A 20,257-nucleotide genomic window follows, 5' to 3' on the forward strand; every position below is an offset into this window, starting at 1 on the left:
ATAAATATCTACAGTAGTAAAAAAAAGGGTTAGGGTTCTTATATGTATATTAAGTGTATTTTGTCACTTATTCTCAATTATTTTTTACGTATAACATTAAATTCGGTAAAGGTGGGTTATTACAAATAGACGCATTTTAGTATGACACGATCTTCAGATTGCACTCCACTTTTTGTTACTTATCTGTGGTCGAATTAAAACCAATCTTAATAATTATACTAAAGAGTTTTGCAATGTAATATTTTTTTAAGTGAATAACAATACGAGTTAAAGAAAGACATGCAAATCTGTTTATCCGCTTTTGCAAAATGTAAGCGATTACGTGTAGCGCCATAGGAAATACATTGCTCTTCTATCAAGCTTCATTTTATAAGAAACATAACCAATACAGAATTTTGTGCTCCAAAAGCACGAGATGTATGGAATAGGGGTACAGAACAGAACCGTTCAAAATAAAGAAAATGGCTCAAAATTGACCATCAGGCTATTTACCTAATTTATTTTGAACGGAGTGTGTGAAACTGATTAGTAGTTGTATGATGATCTATAAAAGTTATCTTTTATCCCTAATATCCTACTATATTTATGTGCATTCAGATATTTTATTGTTATTATAACCCATACATGAAAAAGTTCCGTTTTCAGACTGGTTGGTAACATTACCACAAGTTAACTTGAGGAAGGTTAATAAGTAGCTAACTTAGCAGATGATCAAATTTTCATTTATAAGTCCCTTATAAGTCTTGTATATCATAATAATAAAAGTTGGATCCTGAAATTTCATTATTCCAAACTGCTCGATTTAAACAATTAATTTAATGCGACATGGTCGAAATGTTGAGAAATCTCCATTCATTATTTATTCTTCGTCTAAGAGAATACGACTCAATATTGCCACACGAAAACGAACCTTAAAACAAAAGCGTTAATGTCCAGAGTTATTCACATAGGGATTCAGCTCCCAGCTGCTTTCAGGTTACGTGTGGACCTTATTATTATGCTGCAGGACCACTCGATCTTGGAGTAGAGCGTCATGGGCTCGGAGGCGGAGAGCCTCGGCGCTGGCCAGCCGGGCGAGGGAGGGGGACGGGGAGGGGGGTGAAGGGGGTGATGAGGATGATGGCTCAGGCTCCGGGGGACGTAGTGCTGGTGGTGGTAGGGCCAGGACGTACCTGTGGAAGGAAGAATTATGTTTTATAATTTGTATGTGCATGTATTCCTAAGGTCTGTGTGAACCTTGTGTAAGTCTCACCAATATGGTGTTATATACCATTTGGATTATAAACCCCTGATAAGCAGAACTTTGTTTTTTTAGTGCAATGTAATAAGACTTGTTTTTGAACACTGTCAAAGTTGAGAAGTTGGGAAGAGTTTTATGATTATCCTGTTTACGTTTCGTTTCTTATTTTTTTGCTTTATCAGCGGACACTGGACAGTCTTTCCCAACTGCAGTTCCTCTACCTGTTACTTTTTTAACTCCAAAGACAGCCTTGAGAACCGAAAGATCTTTCGCAAACTCATACAAACTTTATCAAACCAGTCATCATTTGTAAACGATACTTCGAAGTATCCCTCAGGCCACCACCAAACAAACAGCCTCCAACATCATAATTACCTATGCAGCAGAGCTCTGAAAGCGGCAGCAGGCTCAGCATCATGCCACAGTGGGGCTGGCACGCCTAGCGCTCATGTAAGGAAGCACCTCATTGAATTTAAGTAAATGTTAATATTAAATGGATTACAAATTAGGTATTATTTTGTTTAAAAAAAATCGTACTCGTTCGGGAAAAAATGCGATATACGCCAAATGTCCGGGTATTTTTAATGTTTGTCCGGGTTTGGCGAAATTCGAGATGGCAGCCCTACCCAAAACAGACAGCCTTAACATCGTAATTACCTATGCAGTAGCACTCTGAAAGCGGCAGCGGGCTCAGCATCATGCCACAGTGGAGCGGGCACGCCTAGCGCTCCCAGCCCAGCGCCTAGGCCTAGTACCCACCACTCGCCCAAAACAAACAGCCCTTAACATCATACATACCTATGTAGCAACGCTCTGAATGCCGCAGCAGGCTCAGCATCATGCCACAGTGGGGCTGGTACTCCTAGCGCCCCCAGCCCAGCGCCTAGGCCCAGCGCCCTCCTTCCTTAACAACACAAAACCTCCAAACAGTCTCCAACATCATAATTACCTATGCAGCAACGCTCTGAAAGCGGCAGCAGGCTCAGCATCATGCCACAGTGGGGCTGGTACTCCTAGCGCCCCCAGCCCAGCGCCTAGGCCTAGCGCCCACCATTCACCCAGAACAAACAGTCTCCAACATCATAATTACCTATGCAGCAACGCTCTGAAAGCGGCAGCAGGCTCAGCGTCATGCCACAGTGGTGCTGGCACGCATAGCGCTCCCAGCCCAGCGCCTAGGCCTAGCGCTCACCACTCGCCCAAAACAAACAGTCTTCAACATCATAATTACCTATGCAGCAACGCTCTGAAAGCGGCAGCAGGCTCAGCGTCATGCCACAGTGGTGCTGGCACGCCTAGCGCTCCCAGCCCAGCGCCCAGGCCTAGCGCCTACCATTCACTCAAAACAGACAGCCTCAACATCATAATTACCTATGCAGCAGCGCTCTGAATGCCGCAGCAGGCTCAGCATCATGCCACAGTGGTGCTGGCACGCCTAGCGCCCCCAGACCAGCGCCTAGGCCTAGCGCTCACCACTCGCCCAAAACAAACAGTCTCCAACATCATAATTACCTATGCAGCAACGCTCTGAAAGCGGCAGCAGGTTCTGCATCATGCCACAGCGGTGCCGGCACGCCTAGCGCCCCCAGACCAGCGCCTAGGCCTAGCGCCCACCATTCACCACCAGGGGGACCGCCGCCACCCCACTCGCCGACCACTGTAACAAAGGTGGGTTATGAATACGAGATCTGGTGACGTCATTACATGGTTTTTTAAAGAAATATATCTATCCTACTCAAACTAAACTAAACTAGCTTTTGCCAGCAGTTTCACATGCTTTTTGAGAAAACTAGATCCTAGATCCCGCAAGATCAATTCTGTTTCATGTGTTTCATATTGGCTACTAGGCCTTCTTTAACATGTCGTCCCATCTTCGACATGAGGTGTAAAATTATATCCGCAATCTTTCCGTTCTTTGTCGGAGTGTTAATCTATTTTTGTCTAGCCGTTGTCTCCTCTGTAGAAAGAAACCGTCAAGTTTTTTTGGTTTGTTAAGAGTATGCAATGTATAATGTGTATAAAATATTTTCTGCATAAGTACTGTCGAAAGGAACTGTCTAGGTATTAAATTGTTATTTTTCTCTTTATAATCTGACAATTAGAATCTTTACAAACTATTAAAAAATGAATCTAATATACTGTACTTTGTCGCGTTTTAAATATTTACCAAACCTTATCAATTTGTGTACATTTGAACGTGTGTCCCCCATTTCACTAAGCACAGTCAAGTACAACAATCCTTTGACAAAATCGTGCAGTTAGCAGATAAATAATTTTATGTTTACTCAGTATAATATGATTAGGCAGGTAATAGTTTATTGATAACGATTACAATAACTCCACTGTAGTGTTTGATATTGTCGCACCTGCCTTCTGTATGATTGTCATTTTACTAATAAAAGTTATAGGTATTGTGAGTTTGATTTGTGAACTACAAAGTTTGATATGTAAAGTTAATCTTTTGTTTTCTTTTAAATAGAACTACTTTTATAGATTTTATCCCGGTTAAAAATAATGCTTTTTCTTCTTTTGTTTGATGCGATGTAAGATAAGGAAAAAGGGCCTATACAAAAGTCGTTAAAACAGCAAACATATTCCTCGGATAAAAGTTATCTGGCGATTGAAAAAAAATATATCAGCCATAAAGGAACGACGAAAACTAACTTAATACCAAAGTCAAGAAGATTATTACCAAAGTCAAAAGCGAAAAAACATATTCTTTTAAATCCTGTATGTATGACGTATACTTAACATAATTTCAGAAATCCGACTTCGCTTGAAAGTTCATTTAGCAAACTGAAACCAGAAAACTGAATTTCGATAGTTGGCTCAGTTGGCTGTTTCAAGTAGTACCTACATACTTACTATGAAGACGCCACATAACAACTCATAAATTCGATACCCCAAAACACCAAAGTACAATCACAAACAAAACTGCTAACAGTCAATAAATCAGTTCGAAACGGATATCCAGTAATTGTCATTATCGTACAATCGCGTACAGCACACATTACACTTATAAGGCGATCATTATTCACGCATTAGTATAATATCTAAACATCTACAGAATAAACGAGTTTCCGTCACAATTTTACTTTTAAAGATGGCGTATTTGTAATTAGGTATATTAGGTATATTTGTTATAGAACGGTGATTGGTGTATTATAGTTCGGCCGTTCAGAGAATGCGTTCCTGACACCTGTCAGTTAGTCACGACTAGTGATGGGCACAACATAACACTGAGTTCGTTACCGTTCCTCCAAAATGAACCGCCAAATTATTTTAAGATTATTTTCGTTTTAAATTGGCGGAATCATTTAAATTTTTATTTTAGTTATTTAAGTGGAAACCAAAAAAAGGTAATATTCATATAATAAAATTGTTTTATTTATTCTTTGTTACAAAGTTACAATTTCTATGCAATAAAGTAAGTACATTGAATTGAATGTGCGTACAGAATATTAATCAGACTCCGATTCGCTTGAGGAGGTGGTGTCTTCATCATCATCTTCCCCTACATGTATAATTATATTATTATCAATAACAGAATCAATCCTGATATCTCGGTCAAAATGTTCCAAAATCAGGTTTTTAGTCTTCTCAACAACCCTTGCCCAGTCATCTCTTGTGACTTCCCCGCAGGCTTCTTTTAATAGGGTCATCATCTTTTTCGTGCTGAATGGCGGGGAAGTATTGTGGCGGGCGGCGTAACCTTTTATTTGAGCCCAGATTAGCTCGATCGCGTTATATTTTATAATATAAGTATAACTGTAAAAGAACTGATTACGATACTTGCCTGTTATTTTTAGCACAGCACTACAAATATAAAGCGCTGACATAACCTTGTAATTGCGCAGTATAGATTTAGAAAAATATTGTTTACCAAGTTATTTGACACTCAGTTTGGACCAAAATTATAACATTCATTGATTATTGATATAATAATGTTGTTTTAAATTTATTTCATCAATTGTTAAAACGGTAAACAATCAGCAAAAAATTTTTATCGTAACTGCAACGCCATTACAAAGTTACGTCGTCAGTTCAATCGCGATGTGTCAGGAACGCATTCTCTGAACGGCCGAACTATAAATAGCGTCATTTGTTTGTTTATGAATGTCGTGGAGTGATAAATTTTATAGTTGTTAAAGAACATAGTTTTTTTGTTATTCTATAGTTAGTAAGTACGTACGTCAATGATGCTTTCCTGGATAGTTTTTTTATCGCTAATGTTAAGCATTATCATATGTATACCACCAATATAAAAGCAATAGAATTTGGTTATGTTGGATATACTTATTTATTTATTTACAAATTTTTGTACACACACATAATAAAGAAAGATGACAGGAAAGAAAGAATTTACAAGGGTAATGCTTATTTCTAAAGAAATCTCTTCCAGCATACCTGCGAAAGGAAAAGGAATAAAAGAGATGTAGACAGTGTGTAAAAAGCAAGGGAAACAGAAATTAAAATGGAAGAAAACAACTGTATATTGTGTATACGTGTTTTTAGCAAAAATAGTTGGCGGTTCGTATTTAATCTTATCATATTTGGGCATAAATAATGACATACCTATATAAGTACACACAAGATCATCAAATAAGCAGTTACTTAGACATTTGCGACTTAATTAAACTTTACCTACTAATAAAACCTACAAAAGTCACAAATCGATTCAATATTTTAATTGTGATAATTATCAAAAATCAACAACATTGAACAAAAACTACCAGGAGACCTAAAATCATTAAATAAAAATCAACGCGTCACCCACAGAGCGAGTTTTAAATCCTAAAGTAGCATTTCAATCGACCGGGTGTGTGTAGGGGTGACAGCGATTACTACGCAATTGGCTACTAATTGTCTCTGATTCTGATGTGACTGACACCCGAGGTGTAATGTATAGTAGGGTTTACACTTTGTGAAGTAGGTTGAAAGCCCGTTTTTTAAAATTCTGTTAAGTTTTGGACCCGTAATTATTAAGAAAATATAAATAGATACTGAATTGTACGGCCGCATACTGAAACCAGTCTGTTATGAAATACACAGGCTGTTAGAAGTGAATTTATTAATCTATTTTTCTTTAAAAGTTACATAATATAATGTTCACAGTAATATTTGGATTACTTGCGCGTGACATAAGAGGCCATCTACTTTATTCAAAGTTGCAATTTTTGATTTTCGAACAGATCCAACAAACACAACAAAATATCTTATATAGATGATTTTTATTCCCAAATTAACTACCCATTACCATTTACACCTATCAAAACTACAAAAACGAATTATCCCCAAAACCCACTAACAGGGCAATTACAAAAAAAAAAACACCAAAAGCCATCAGCCCTAGTATACGCACAGATTGCCCGCTCACACGACCGATAGTCATCGGTAAACGATCGTTAATGATCGGTAAACATCGGGTGCAATCGGCTCGTATTTCATTACCGCGGCCAATTACGTGAAATATATAACTCGTACGAGTTTTGGTGACGACTGTACCCTGTCATTATAGAAGGATGTTTGTCGGGTGACAAGGAAAGTATTTTTCCGATATAATTACCTACGGTTTTATGACTGTTAATGTCGTTTTGGAAATAATAGTCATGATTTGAGGTGTAATGTTTTCAGTTTTGGGTTTTATTTTGTTGTAATTTGCTTTATTCGTTTTTCTTTTAAATCGTCATTTTTAACCCTTATATTTTTTAGTTGCAATATTTTATACGTAGCTAGCAATAGAAAATTGTCATAGATTAGGGGTTAAGTTAAATAGTCTTTCGCTTGAACGCGCCAATCTTCCGAACTACTAATTGTTCTGATTTGAACAAATATTCAATTGTTAGGTAGGTCTGGAATTCTGAGTATGTTTAGAAGTTCCTTTTTGAAGCTGATCAATCCACTAGCGATAAACGCACTGGCGCGGCAGATGCAGATTTTGAGGCAGATTTTGATACTAGCAAATATTCTTTTTTAAGGTGTATTCCTCTTACCATGATCATGATGCATGAAAGGCGCGTGATCTCTGCCAAGCGCCTTTTCTCGCTTGCGCCACTTCGCTCGTCTGTTCTGGAACCACACCTGTGAACAATGTCATCGATATAGAGGTTGCAGGGGAAATATTATGTATGTGATAAATGGATGACTCCGTTACATTTTACCTGAAAATACAAAATCAAGAAGGTCTACTAATAGGGTTGAAAAATAGGTCTTCTGATGAAGAGAAAATAATATCTAGGTACGGTATTCAATGATTTACTTCTGGCAAGTTTTTATGTAGGTAAAAGTAGTATCTAAGCGGTAAAAGACCTCGCATCATCATCAATCACCTCGAAACCGCAGCAGAACTAGGTATTTTCTCTTCACTACGGATCTTCAAGTAGTATTGGACGTTCTATTGGTTGTGGATAGAGATGTTTTGCTACTTCTCAGGGATCACTCTAATTAAAACACTCATGTGATCAAGTTAGTGTGATGCGATGGTCTTTCTAAGGCAGAGCCAACAGTGGCATCTCATAACTGTCATGGCCCCACAGATATGAAACTATACAAGACCGAACATTGATTCACAAAATCTGAACTGGATTCTTTCCGCATAATGGTTCCAATCCGAGTTGTGGGCGATTTTAAATTTTTTTATTGTGTAATTGTTGGCAATTTGACGCTCTCCCCTCCCCCTTCCCCCGCACTCGTCCGCACCTCTCGACTACAATGGAACCGTAATGAAAAGCAATTACGCATACGTGGTTTCCATTCCTTTAAAATCATGTGCGAAAATATACCTTCCACCATTGCCGTAAAGTCCAACTTTGCATGTATAAGAATGGAGAATAGAAACAAATTGAGCTAGTCGAGCCACATTGCGCTAATAAAAAGACATTGTAGAAGGAAAAATTGGTGTAATTTCATAATTTTCAAATGAGACCGTTTTGCTGAGTCGCTGCATTCTCACAATGGTGCTGGAGTCGACAATTATGGTCGGCTAAACACCTCCTGTCAAAGTTACGATCAATGGACCATTTTATTAACATTGTTAACATGCAACTACTTATGTCAGATTGGTCCTCTAATTGGCTTGTACATAACTGGGGTTGAAGGTTTGACAAGACCGTAGAATTCCTTGTCTGTTCTTGTATCGTTAGTATCTCCATAGTTCAAAAGTTTACCATGGGAATGGCAACTTCGGAAAATATAATATAGGTAGGTAAATAAAAAAAGTTTGGTGAGCCAGTTAATTAAGCAATGTAATCCTTGTTATATTTTGGGTTCTTTACATGGACTGATGTGAAATTCAACTTCTGCAACAATAGGACTATACGTATTTCAGAATGTCTGCGTATAACTTAGAGGTATTTACCAAAGAACAAGAAGGTGAAGAAATCTATCAAACCTATGTTATTAATTTCTCATAGCTTTTTGACTTCTCTACATCACTAACAAATGCGTGGGATGCCATGCAGTTATTGGTTTCCCGAAGTGAAATTCATCAATTAAACATGGAATTAATTCGTACGACTCGTCGAGAACCACTTACATTGAATAGACTGCCTCGTGTCGATTACATAGAGCAATCACTAGACATTTTATTGAGACCCACTCCATTCCATTCTAAATTTCAACTTCAAACTTCAAACAAAACAACGAAAAACCAGCCTTATTGCGACCACCACAAGGTGGAGTTTAAAATGTCAGTAGAGAATATAAGTATACCGTCCTTTGTCGGCGTACAGCATCTATGGAGTGGATTAAAAGCAATTTGCACTGAGTTGAGTGTGATTTAAGAACTGTGTGGCACCCCTGATACTTAGCTTCCAATAGGGTTGGTACTTTACTACTGGCAGAACGAATGCTCTTATCAAATGTCTTTGGTATGTTCGAATGCTTTAGATGTGGTGATTGGATGAAATTGGTGCTTTTTATTGATTCGGTATTCGAAAGATGTGATCAAACTTCTTGGACTGAACCGTTAAGTTTGATATCTCAACGCCATAAAACAATGTGCGAGATGTAAGTAAAGTCGGCCAAAAAAGTAGCGTGTGAGATATTGCACTTTTCTAAGGGACCGTAAAGGGAAATCAAACTTGCAGGTGACTATCAATCACTCTTTCGGCCCATTTTATCAATTGACGAAAGTCCACACTTTTGCCCGATTTTACCTACTTAAGTAAGCTTCAAACCAAGCCTAGTGCTAAAAAACTCCATTTTACACCGTTTCTTTAAACACTCCAAATATAAAACTGCCAACTACGCCTAACTCACAAAACTTAAACAAAGAACGCAAATTACTAATCCATCTTACGTATCCGATTCCTGCAAAAATTAGGGGATCATCATTAACCACCACAGACACCTTAACGCTCAAAAGATCCCACAAATCCGTCAAGTGTGGTGTCTAATACCCCCTGTTAGACCATCTAAAGACCCCCTAAGACCCCCTGAGACCGCATGAAGTCTCTAATTACGAAATTGCAGGCGCTCTTTAGTTGCAGTAAAGCGCACTTGGGCCAAACCGCGCTTAATTTAACTATTGTTGGTGAAGATTACGGGTAATTAGGGATTGTACAATTTGATTAGGCTGCTAATTGCCGTGATGGAGATGACGATTGGGTTATAGGGATCTGTGAATAGTAAGATGATACAGGTCGGTAGTTTGTTAATCGTTTTAAATTAACTAAACATAAGGATTTATTAGCGTTTGTAGTCTATTTCTATCTACGTGTGACGTTTTTTCTACGCGTCATTTAACTGTTTTTTTTTGTGTGCTCTATTTTTGTTCTTACATTCTTTGTGATATAGTTTTCGATGATTGAATACTAACACTATTAATCACTCAAGGAAAATTATTATGTCTGCAACTTTCTCAACAATTGCAAACAAGATATCAACAATGAAAGATTATTAACTTACTAATACTACAACTACTAATATACCTAGGTACTGGGACACAGCCGAAAATTTCCCAAAATTATATTCGAAAGTAAAATGCCAAAAGCTGCAGAGTGAATGGTTAATAACGAACGTGAAGAACTGACTGCGCTGGGATTAGCCGAGCTCCTTCACGGTGACGACGAATCTACACAGACAGATATCGCGACAATTTTTGAAGAAAATATGGCAGAATAGGTACAGTGACTTATTTGGAACTAAGTACCTATAAATGACAACACATTTTTGAACTCATCTGTTATTGAGTGTTGATGTTTAATCCATATTTAGGGTTATATAGTCACAAACGATTATGTACCTATGTGTCCGTCCAAGTTGGTATATATTCGCTCAGGCCGTGCAGTAAAGATCAATAATTACTTTGTCATGGCTATACAAACATATAGAAAGAGAACACAGTGGTAAACTGCTTTATCTGACTTTAGCTCACTATATCAGTCAGTTAGAGAAAACAGTCAGCTGCAAGCAAAGCTACGGTAAAAATCCAAGCAATACAATCTTGAAAACAATTACACGAACCACTTGCCTCAGAAAAGAACGGACGCCACAAATGCACATTGGCCATTATTATCTTTTAACGGAACTTAATAATTTCATTCTTGTGCAAAACGCAGCTTTAAGAGGCCTGATTATATATCTACGACAATTTGAGGAGGCAAGTAATGTACCGTTGAAGGCGCTGCAAACATTAGCGCTCTTGCTCCGAGAGGATAATGACGTCAGAATTAGCGCATTGTGACGTCACGCCGTCAGCCATTCTGACGTAAGGGACGGTGCACTTAATGCGATTAACTGTGCTCTTGTTTTGTGTAATTGTTCCTTAATTGCTGTATGATATGTCTGTAACGGATAGAATATAATTGACATGTCTGTTTGAGGTCTTTACGGCAATGATTGCCTAAACGTTCGATAAGGAAAATTGCTGGTAAAAGAGGGTATTAGATGGGTTCAATGACAACCTTTCCTTTCCTTTTGGAATGTGCCACAAAATACGCCAACAAATCGAATAATAATAAAAAAGAAATGATAACATATTTTTTCTTTATCTCTTTTTTTGTAATCGTCTAAACCACACGTCTAAACGGAAAAGAAGAGAGACAAATACAAAACGTCTGCAACTATACGATTTTGAACACACAATCATTTGAACATCATTTTGAACGCAAAATCGAAACGAATGTCCACAAAAAACAATAAAGTCGGGTGGTTGATTATTGTTAGTCAAAGTTGAGTCTTGAGCCCTTTCTTTCTACCAAAGACTATAACTACGGACCCGACACTTTCTATCACCAGTAACACCCATACACTCGCTCTATACACTGCTAGACGAGTGTACGCAGTGTCGTGGTCTAAACAGCGTTACTATGCGGCTTTGGGTAGTTGCGGTGAGAGGACCATCGACAATTTGCTCTCATTGTGCCGACGCCATGAGAATGGCACTAATTTTAATTACCTTCACACCTCTGTGTGAACATTCAACATGCTTTTGATATTTGACTCTGTATGAGCGTGTGTAGGGTAATATTAATATGTAGCTATAGAGACGGTATGCATTGGTAGTAAGAATAGAATATATTTATTTGTAAAACATAGGTATTGACAAAATAAAGATCCTATGCATGTATAATCCTACATCCTACATCCTACATCCTACATCCTACATCCTTACTAATATTATAAATCGGAAAGTGAGTTTGTTTGTTTGTTTGTTTGTTTGTTCCGCTTTCACGCCGTAACTACTGAACCGATTGCTTTGAAATTTTGCAGACGTAAAGTTAGAAGTCCGGATTAAATAATAGGGTACTTTTTATCCCGAAAAAAATAGATATTCCCGAGGGAAAACAAAAATATTGTTTGCTTGATGGATGGATTGTAGATGGCGCTGTGTGTCGTTTAAAACAAGGTAATATATTGCAAACGAATATAAACATGTAAATTTAGAAGCTAAATGATACGATAATGAATCCCCGAAAATGAGGAATTCCCGAGGGATGATGTACAATTTGTTTAATCGTCTAAACTGTTTTTTTTTTACATCTACTTATATATTGCAAACGAATATGAACATATAAATTTAGAAGCTAAATGATACGATAATGAATCCTCGAAAATGAGGAATTCCCGAGGGATGACGTACGATTTGTTTTATCGTCTTAACTGTTTTTTTTACATCTACTTATCCTGAATCCTTACTAATATTATAAATCGGAAAGTGAGTTTGTTTGTTTGTTTGTTTGTTTGTTCCGCTTTCACGCCGTAACTACTGAACCGATTGCTTTGAAATTTTGCAGACGTAAAGTTAGAAGTCCGGATTAAATAATAGGGTACTTTTTATCCCGAAAAAAATAGATATTCCCGAGGGAAAACAAAAATATTGTTTGCTTGATGGATGGATTGTAGATGGCGCTGTGTGTCGTTTAAAACAAGGTAATATATTGCAAACGAATATAAACATGTAAATTTAGAAGCTAAATGATACGATAATGAATCCCCGAAAATGAGGAATTCCCGAGGGATGATGTACAATTTGTTTAATCGTCTAAACTGTTTTTTTTACATCTACTTATATATTGCAAACGAATATGAACATATAAATTTAGAAGCTAAATGATACGATAATGAATCCTCGAAAATGAGGAATTCCCGAGGGATGACGTACGATTTGTTTTATCGTCTTAACTGTTTTTTTTACATCTACTTATCCTGAATTAACTATAATTCAACGAATTACTAATTGGTATAAGTATTAGTTAAGTTATTTCGTTCTTGAGGTATGCGATAGATGGCGCTGGGTGTTTTTAAAACGTGGTAACGATGTGTTTTTAAAATACATAAGAAGTGGAATGATAGCTTTTTAAAACGTGGTGACGTTGTTTTTTTTAAGATACGTAAGAAGTGCAATGATATCTCGCGCTTTAACCTGTAGCTCATTGTTCAATCGCGAGCTTCCCGATAGCTCGATAGATGGCGTTGTGCTTTTCTGTATCGTGGTGTTAAGGTTCGCCGCGAATTAGTCTGTTTTGAAATCAGTGGGGCCCAGTAGCGCCAGGGCCAGCCGCGGCTGCGGGTTGTTCGAAAGAGGTACCGCGGCCCTGGTATATAAAAGGCCTAGGACGGAACACGACGATTTTAGTCAGTAAGAGTCTGACACTCCCTCACCGCTGCTAACCCACAGCGGGAGGGGTGAACCGAATTCCACGCGGGCGAAGCCGCGGGCGGAAAGCTAGTATATTATAAACGTGAATGTTTGTGAGAATGTATGGATGTATGTTTGTTATTCAATCACGCAAAAACGGCTGGACCGATTTGATTGAAATTTGGTATGTAGATAGGTGATACCCTGGATTAACACATAGGCTACTTTTTATCAACATACCACGCGGGCGAAGCCACTGGCGGAAGCTAGTTGTATATAATTATGTATGTATAATTAGTTATATATAATTACGTATGTGTAATAAGGTTATTTATTGAATCAGGTTGGTTTTATTTTCAGGCTTGAGATATAGATCAATCTTTATAGAATATCTAACCACTTAACTTTCCATGAAGCATACACAAAAGTTAAACAATCGGTGTGTATAAAAAAAATATGACTCATGGGACAAGGAAATTATAAAAACAAACGATTTTAATATCATTCACTTCACTTTAGTATCTTTAGTTAGGTCGAGTTTGACTACCTGTCTTACCAAGGGGTATTGGGTTTCCCGGGTAACTGGGTTGAGAAGGTCAGATAGGCAGTCGCTCCTTGTTAGACTTGTTAGACTAGAAGCCGACCCCAACATAGTTGGGAAAAGGCTCGGAAGATGAGTTAGGTCGAGTAGCTTTCGTATGCGAAAGAAACAATACAATTGTAGCCAGAGGATTTTGTGAAACATAAGGTGTAGAAAACACGTTGGTATTCACCTTGAAATATGCGTTACCTATGTCGCGTCTACATTAGCCGCTTGCTCGGGGCATACTTTACGTGTGAGATATACCTAGGTACACCGGTATGTTCGGAGTAGCAGCAGAAATATTTATCTAAGATTCCGAAGAAACAGCATTGCAGCAGTTATGGTAAGTCAACTTACAGACAGTGCTTATTCCCTTACATCCACAAAAAAATTCAGAATTAGGTACTTCATATTTATGTTTGATATTTATTAACCTATCGAGTGTGTTTGTGGTAAAAATAAATTGAAATTGCACAGTAAATTAAATTAATTAGCAAAATGTGTTTTACCAATTAATTCATAGTTTGCGGTGAACCTGTTAGAATTATACAAATTAAATATCTATTAATTGCGCAATTCATTAAGCATTTATTTTACAAAACTGTTTAGGGTGGGCTTAATTCAACCAGAAATGAAACCTATTGAATGAAGCTAATTAAAACTGTAATTACGAAATTTATCTATATGATATATAATTTTATATAAAATGATTAAAAATTAAGTAATTTCTTCTGTTTCTAGTGCCCCACGCGATGTTTCGTAAAACATCAAACAGACAATCATCAAAAAACTTAGATTCTACTTTATCTTCGCTGAAATCTGTCCTCATACGAGGCCCATCCGTCCCATCGGTCTATGAGAGTGAAGGAATAGTGAGTGCGCCTGTGTCTGCATAAATGCTCGTGCACTATAATATGTCCTGCGCAGTTGGCTAATCTCCTCACGCGAGAACAGCCGCCGTAGCCGATAATCGGCTAGGAGGATATCATCAGTAGTTTAGAAAGCAAGGTAAGAAGAAGTAAGAAGCACAAAGGCTGTCCCGCCAAAGGGCCATTATGTAGAATAACAAGAAAATAAAGAAGAAAGTTTTACTTATCTTACCTGCACTCTAGCCTCACTAAGGTCGAGTCTCATAGCCAACTCTTCTCGAGTGAAGACATCAGGATACTGGGTCTTGTCGAAGGCTCGCTCCAACTCGTGCAGCTGGTATGTGGTGAACGTGGTGCGGCTGCGGCGCACCTGCTTAGACAAACAGGGTACAGGTCGATGGGAGAACTTGGCATTAAGGTTTAGGTATTGGTTATAAAAAACTTATTCAGAAAAAGCTGATCCCGTGAACTTCGTATCGTTTAAACTTTCCCTGGACGTCTACGAATATTTTACAAAATAAGCCAAATCGGTCCAGCGATTCTCAAGTTTTATTCAGACTAACGAATAGAAATTCATTTTTATATACAAAGAAGTAGATTATAGAGATCCAGTGATGGTAACGTAGAGCTGGGCAATGGACTATCGACTAACGACATGTATGACCCTACTTCAAAAACAAGTTCTTGTAGAGCTAGAGAATCAAACACAATAAGGTTTAAATTCAGCATACCGAGTAAAGGAGCTAAGTATAGTTTACATTGTTTTAACGGTTTCAAACAATTTTTTCTATAAAATGGGTCATACATGACATTAGTCGGTAGGACATTGGTCTCTTTCATGGCATGATATTGAGTGTATTTTTTGCTAACTTTAATTTTCAGTATACATACAAACATACAAATAGCACCGGTATAGATTATATATAGAGCTAAAAAAACACAGTACCTATATGGATACACTACGAGCTTTTCATCTAATAGTAAATTGTGTTGAGAATTGCAGGTCAAATCTACTACTGCGGAAAAAATTTAGGCGACATACAAAAACACACCCTTAAAAGACTGAAATATATCTATCAAGTTACCTTGCGCGGTCGTCCAGCATCTAACGCCTCTAAGTGCTCGCCGTGCTCACTGTGCTCATGTCCGTGCTCAAGGTCATTGTGCTCACTCAGCTCATGCTCGTGCTCAGAGTCTGAATGTACCACGCTCTCGCTCTTTAGTTCTATGCGATCTGTTGGAGAAAAGTGTATGTGTTAAAATGGATTGGAATAATGGCAAAGAAAACGATCATCGTCAGTAATTTTACTGCTGGACACAGGTCTCTCCTCATATGGAGGAGGAAAAGTCAACAATGGCATTAATTTAGACAACTAAAACCAAACTTATACTTCGACTAACGTGAAAATTGTCAGTTGTCTTAAGAAACCTGTCATTTTATATATCAGTGAATTTTGGCCCCAGAAAATATTTATTTTAATAGGTTACGGGACACAACATCGTTGTTTTACTCTGTCGATTTAATTTCGTCCATGCTTAAAAAACATCTCAACTACTAACATGAAATTAACATAAGTCGAAGTAGAGCTACCGTGTTCCCTAGAGATCTCAAAATATTTTAACTTGATTCGCCTCTAGTACCATTTCGAGACTCATGCTAAGACGATTTGAAAATACAGCGAAGTTCTTAAAATCCCCTGTTACAATCATCTTGGCTTATTTTCGATACCAGTAACATAAGAATGGGAGTTTACAATTGTTTGTATAACTTTAGTTCCAAGATAACAGGTAACTTGCAACTTTAAAGTCTGATACCTTAATCTTCTTACAATGTAACTGATATTGTGTTGACGAAATGCAAATATATTTTTTTATGATGCGCATATCAAATAAAATGTTTTAATATCGTTAAAGTAACATTAATCTGCAGTTCCCACCGCTTCACATTTGATTGACATGACATCGATCTCGTAATCCGGACTCCTTGTTCACTACCAGACCAATATAAGCCTCATCACCCTATGTGGACTAACACGTTACGTCGCTCAAAACTTTACCGTAACGACGACCGGTAAGGTTGAAATTGCGTTGAGGGGATTGTAGACCCCTCGTTAAACAAGCAGGATTTAACAAAATACAAGTATTGTTAAACACTTAACGTCGCTTTTATTCACTATTTATTTGCACTAATTTTATTTTTATTAGAGCTTTTGTATTGAATTGTAACATCAGAATGGACAATGCGATGGGTAAATAGTGAATGTTCATAATGTTAATGCTTGTATCTCAACCGTTAATAGTGGTAATCCTGATTGTGAAGACTCGCTTTTGTTAATGAAATAGAATTAAATATTTTGAAAAAGTTGTCTTAAATTAAATCTGAAGGATATTTAAATAATAAACATACCTGAAAGTATTTGACTGCATATTTTTGTTTTAAACTTAAACAAAATTTGAACCCGTCACAAAACTAATTCAATAGAATAAGTTGGACTAATAAATGTGGGCTTCAACAGCTAGTCTAGAAATCTGTAGCATAAATACACGACATTTAATGTCGTTCCCAATATTTTATCTATCTGTTGTTTTGCTTACTAGAGATAGGAATTTGACATTACTTGTATGGGGTTGCGAACGACCGTTAGCGAAATGTTTACTAGAGTTGCTTCACGTTAAAATGCAAATTACACGCTAGGCGCTAACATTTTACCAAGTTTAGCCAAGATTTTTTTCGGACTTAGCTGCTTCTAAGTTTTTTATTTTTCAACATCTCACTAAATCTAATCTGATCTACTTAAATCTATAACTAAATCACGCACCCAGATCAAAATTAGTATATTTAGCCTTCCTTGATAAAATGGCTGTCTATAATAGTTTTCAATTTTGATCTTTATAAGTAGTATGGGTGTTGATTACCTAATTTTGTGTACAAAATTCCCATTCAAATCACTGGCAAGGGCGAAAAGTAATATTACTGTAGAACTTTCCGAACATACGGAACCCTTACATACCGATCCAGATCACACTTGACCGGTTTAACTAACACCGCAACTGTAGCAACAATAATACATACTTAGAAGCCAGCCAAGTGTGATAATAACCTAACACAAAGCACCATAATGGGTGTGTTGCCATTATTAAAATCATAATATTATATTTTGAGATGATTTTTTACAATAAACCTATATAATAACTCCACGGGGTGCCCACTAACTATAGTGGTAATACAAAAATGGTAGTCTGTTTTTATCCGACTGAGTATAAAGAGGGTTATGCTTTCAGGCTTATGGACCTAACTAGCTATTTTGTACCACACAACGGAGGGGTGGTACATTTGAAAGTTTAAGGGTTCACACACAATCTTGGGATAGAATTTAGTTTTTTTGACTGTATGCACTTTCGCAAAACTAAATTAACATGAACACTTATGTATATAAATTGATATTTTCTTACTAAGTACCTCTCACACACTTAGGTATATACATACCTACAAAACATGAAGTTTTCAAGCAATAAAAATAAGTGCGGAAAACATAATACTTCATGGCGGTCGGCTAAAATCGGCTCTTTTCAATATCTGTCTTAATAGCTATTTCCCCTACATTTATATTTTTTGCATACCTACAGACGAAGGAAACACTACGTTAGAGTCGATGAACTCACGTTCTGCCGCCGGAATGTCTTAAATAATTATTATGAATCCAAATTATTTTAGTAATAGAATACTAAACAGCTTCAAATATAACAGTAGTAGAATAATTTTGTTAGAAAGACACCTAAGTAAGGATTGCGCGTCTTGGTTTAATGGTTAAGGATATCTGGAAGAGATCGCTGTTAGCGACAAGTCTTCCCATTATGACGCCAAACTAAATAAGTAGATCTAAGATAAAATAAATAAATAGTAGGTGTAGCTAATACAATATATGTATAAATGCGTAATAATATCTGTCTGACGAGAAAGCTCTCGCACACGTAAAACTTAAACTAATTTCCTTTGATTATCTAGTTAATATAAGATTAGAAACGGGATTTTAATACTCATATAAAACGACAGTCATTTGCATACTTATTTATGAGCCTACCCAAACACATAAATAGGTATTAGTTGAATGTTTATTTCAGCATGCATTATTATATTGTATTATCATAATACCTAATCGATTAACCCTGTCACGGAAAATTGCGGGGTTTCAGTGCTAAGGTAGGTACCAGGAAAATATAATAAAAATATAATGTCTTGTTTTTTCCATACCGCATATTTACGTAAGTTATTTGGAATATTAACTACTTACCTACTGTTGATAAAAAAAAGGATTTTCCTGTAATCTTTCTAGTTAAATATATACCTACTTATTAACCTAGGTACCTACTATAATTATTCCAAACTTTCCGCTTCGCAAACTATACTAACTATATATATGTCATAAAGAGGAAACATTTTTTGTCCGTTTGTTTGTACCCAAAAGGCTCCGCCCCTACTGAACTGATTTAAAAAATTATTTCAATGTTGGGGCGCTACACTCTTCCCGAGTAACATAGGCTATATTTTATCCCGATACGGGCAGTAAGTAGTTGACACGGGACGAGGGTGAAGCCGCAAAACGGCTAGTTAAGGAAAAGGCTAAGAGCCTACAATGAAATGTCTATGGTTGCATTATGTAAATTATGTGTGAACTCTAGTTGGTCCCGCGGTTTCACCCACCGAGAAAACCACTTTCCGCTACTGGGTTAAAAGTAGCCTATGTCACGTTTTTTGTTCGTGCCTTAAGAAATCGGTTCAGTAGTTTAGCCGTGAGAGACAGACGGACAAAGGTAGGTTCTTTCACCCATAGTATACCTAATATTAATAGGGATTGGGAATGAGCCTGTATAATAAATATCTTCCCTAATTTTTAAAAGAGAGTTACAGGAATATTTTTCTGCTTTCTTTTTTATTCAATTTACCTATATGCAAGTTCGTTCATTCAGTTTTAGGTAAATACCACTAGAACAGGTGCTGAAATAAGCAGCATTTTTCAGCTAAAATTCAGGGTTACCTGCTGAAAAGTTTCTGTTGAGAATTTTGAATATTATTCTTTAGTTAGTTTATATGTTATCATGCATGTCTTGAATGCAGATTTATTACTTAAATCTTTATTTTTATTTCATAGGTAAGTAATATAATATCTACAGGTATACCTAATATCTACAGGCCTACTTACTTACTTACTTGTAATTTGTACCTAAGTCTTAATAATTTTTATTTTAGTTGTCCGTTTATTTAGGTATTAAATTATTATCATAGAATTATTATTCAAGTGGACACGGCCCTATGTTTCATAGCCTTTTGATGGAATCAGCTGATTTATAATTCAAAAATACGTATTAGGCATTATGATTGATGTCTTATATATTTAAAAAAAATACATACCTGGTTGTCTATCCGTATGACCGAGTATATTATCAATAGTGTAGGCTGCACCCCGGCGACCCGCTTCCGACAT

At 36.9% G+C, this 20,257-nt stretch overlaps 1 protein-coding gene across 1 annotated transcript; it reads right to left on the reverse strand.

Moving 5' to 3' along the window:
* Positions 1 to 976: 976 nt before the first annotated feature.
* On the reverse strand, positions 977 to 20,257 carry LOC124642419 (retina and anterior neural fold homeobox protein 2-like). Its single transcript, XM_047180827.1, has 6 exons — positions 20,185 to 20,257; positions 15,860 to 16,008; positions 15,007 to 15,147; positions 7,234 to 7,321; positions 2,753 to 2,897; positions 977 to 1,172 (listed from the first exon to the last, which is right to left on the reverse strand). The coding sequence occupies exons 1-6, from the start codon at positions 20,255 to 20,257 to the stop codon at positions 977 to 979; spliced, it is 792 nt and encodes a 263-aa protein (XP_047036783.1).

Source organism: Helicoverpa zea, chromosome 24, assembly GCF_022581195.2.
Source record: "Helicoverpa zea isolate HzStark_Cry1AcR chromosome 24, ilHelZeax1.1, whole genome shotgun sequence".
In the NCBI taxonomy this organism is placed as follows: domain Eukaryota; kingdom Metazoa; phylum Arthropoda; class Insecta; order Lepidoptera; family Noctuidae; genus Helicoverpa; species Helicoverpa zea.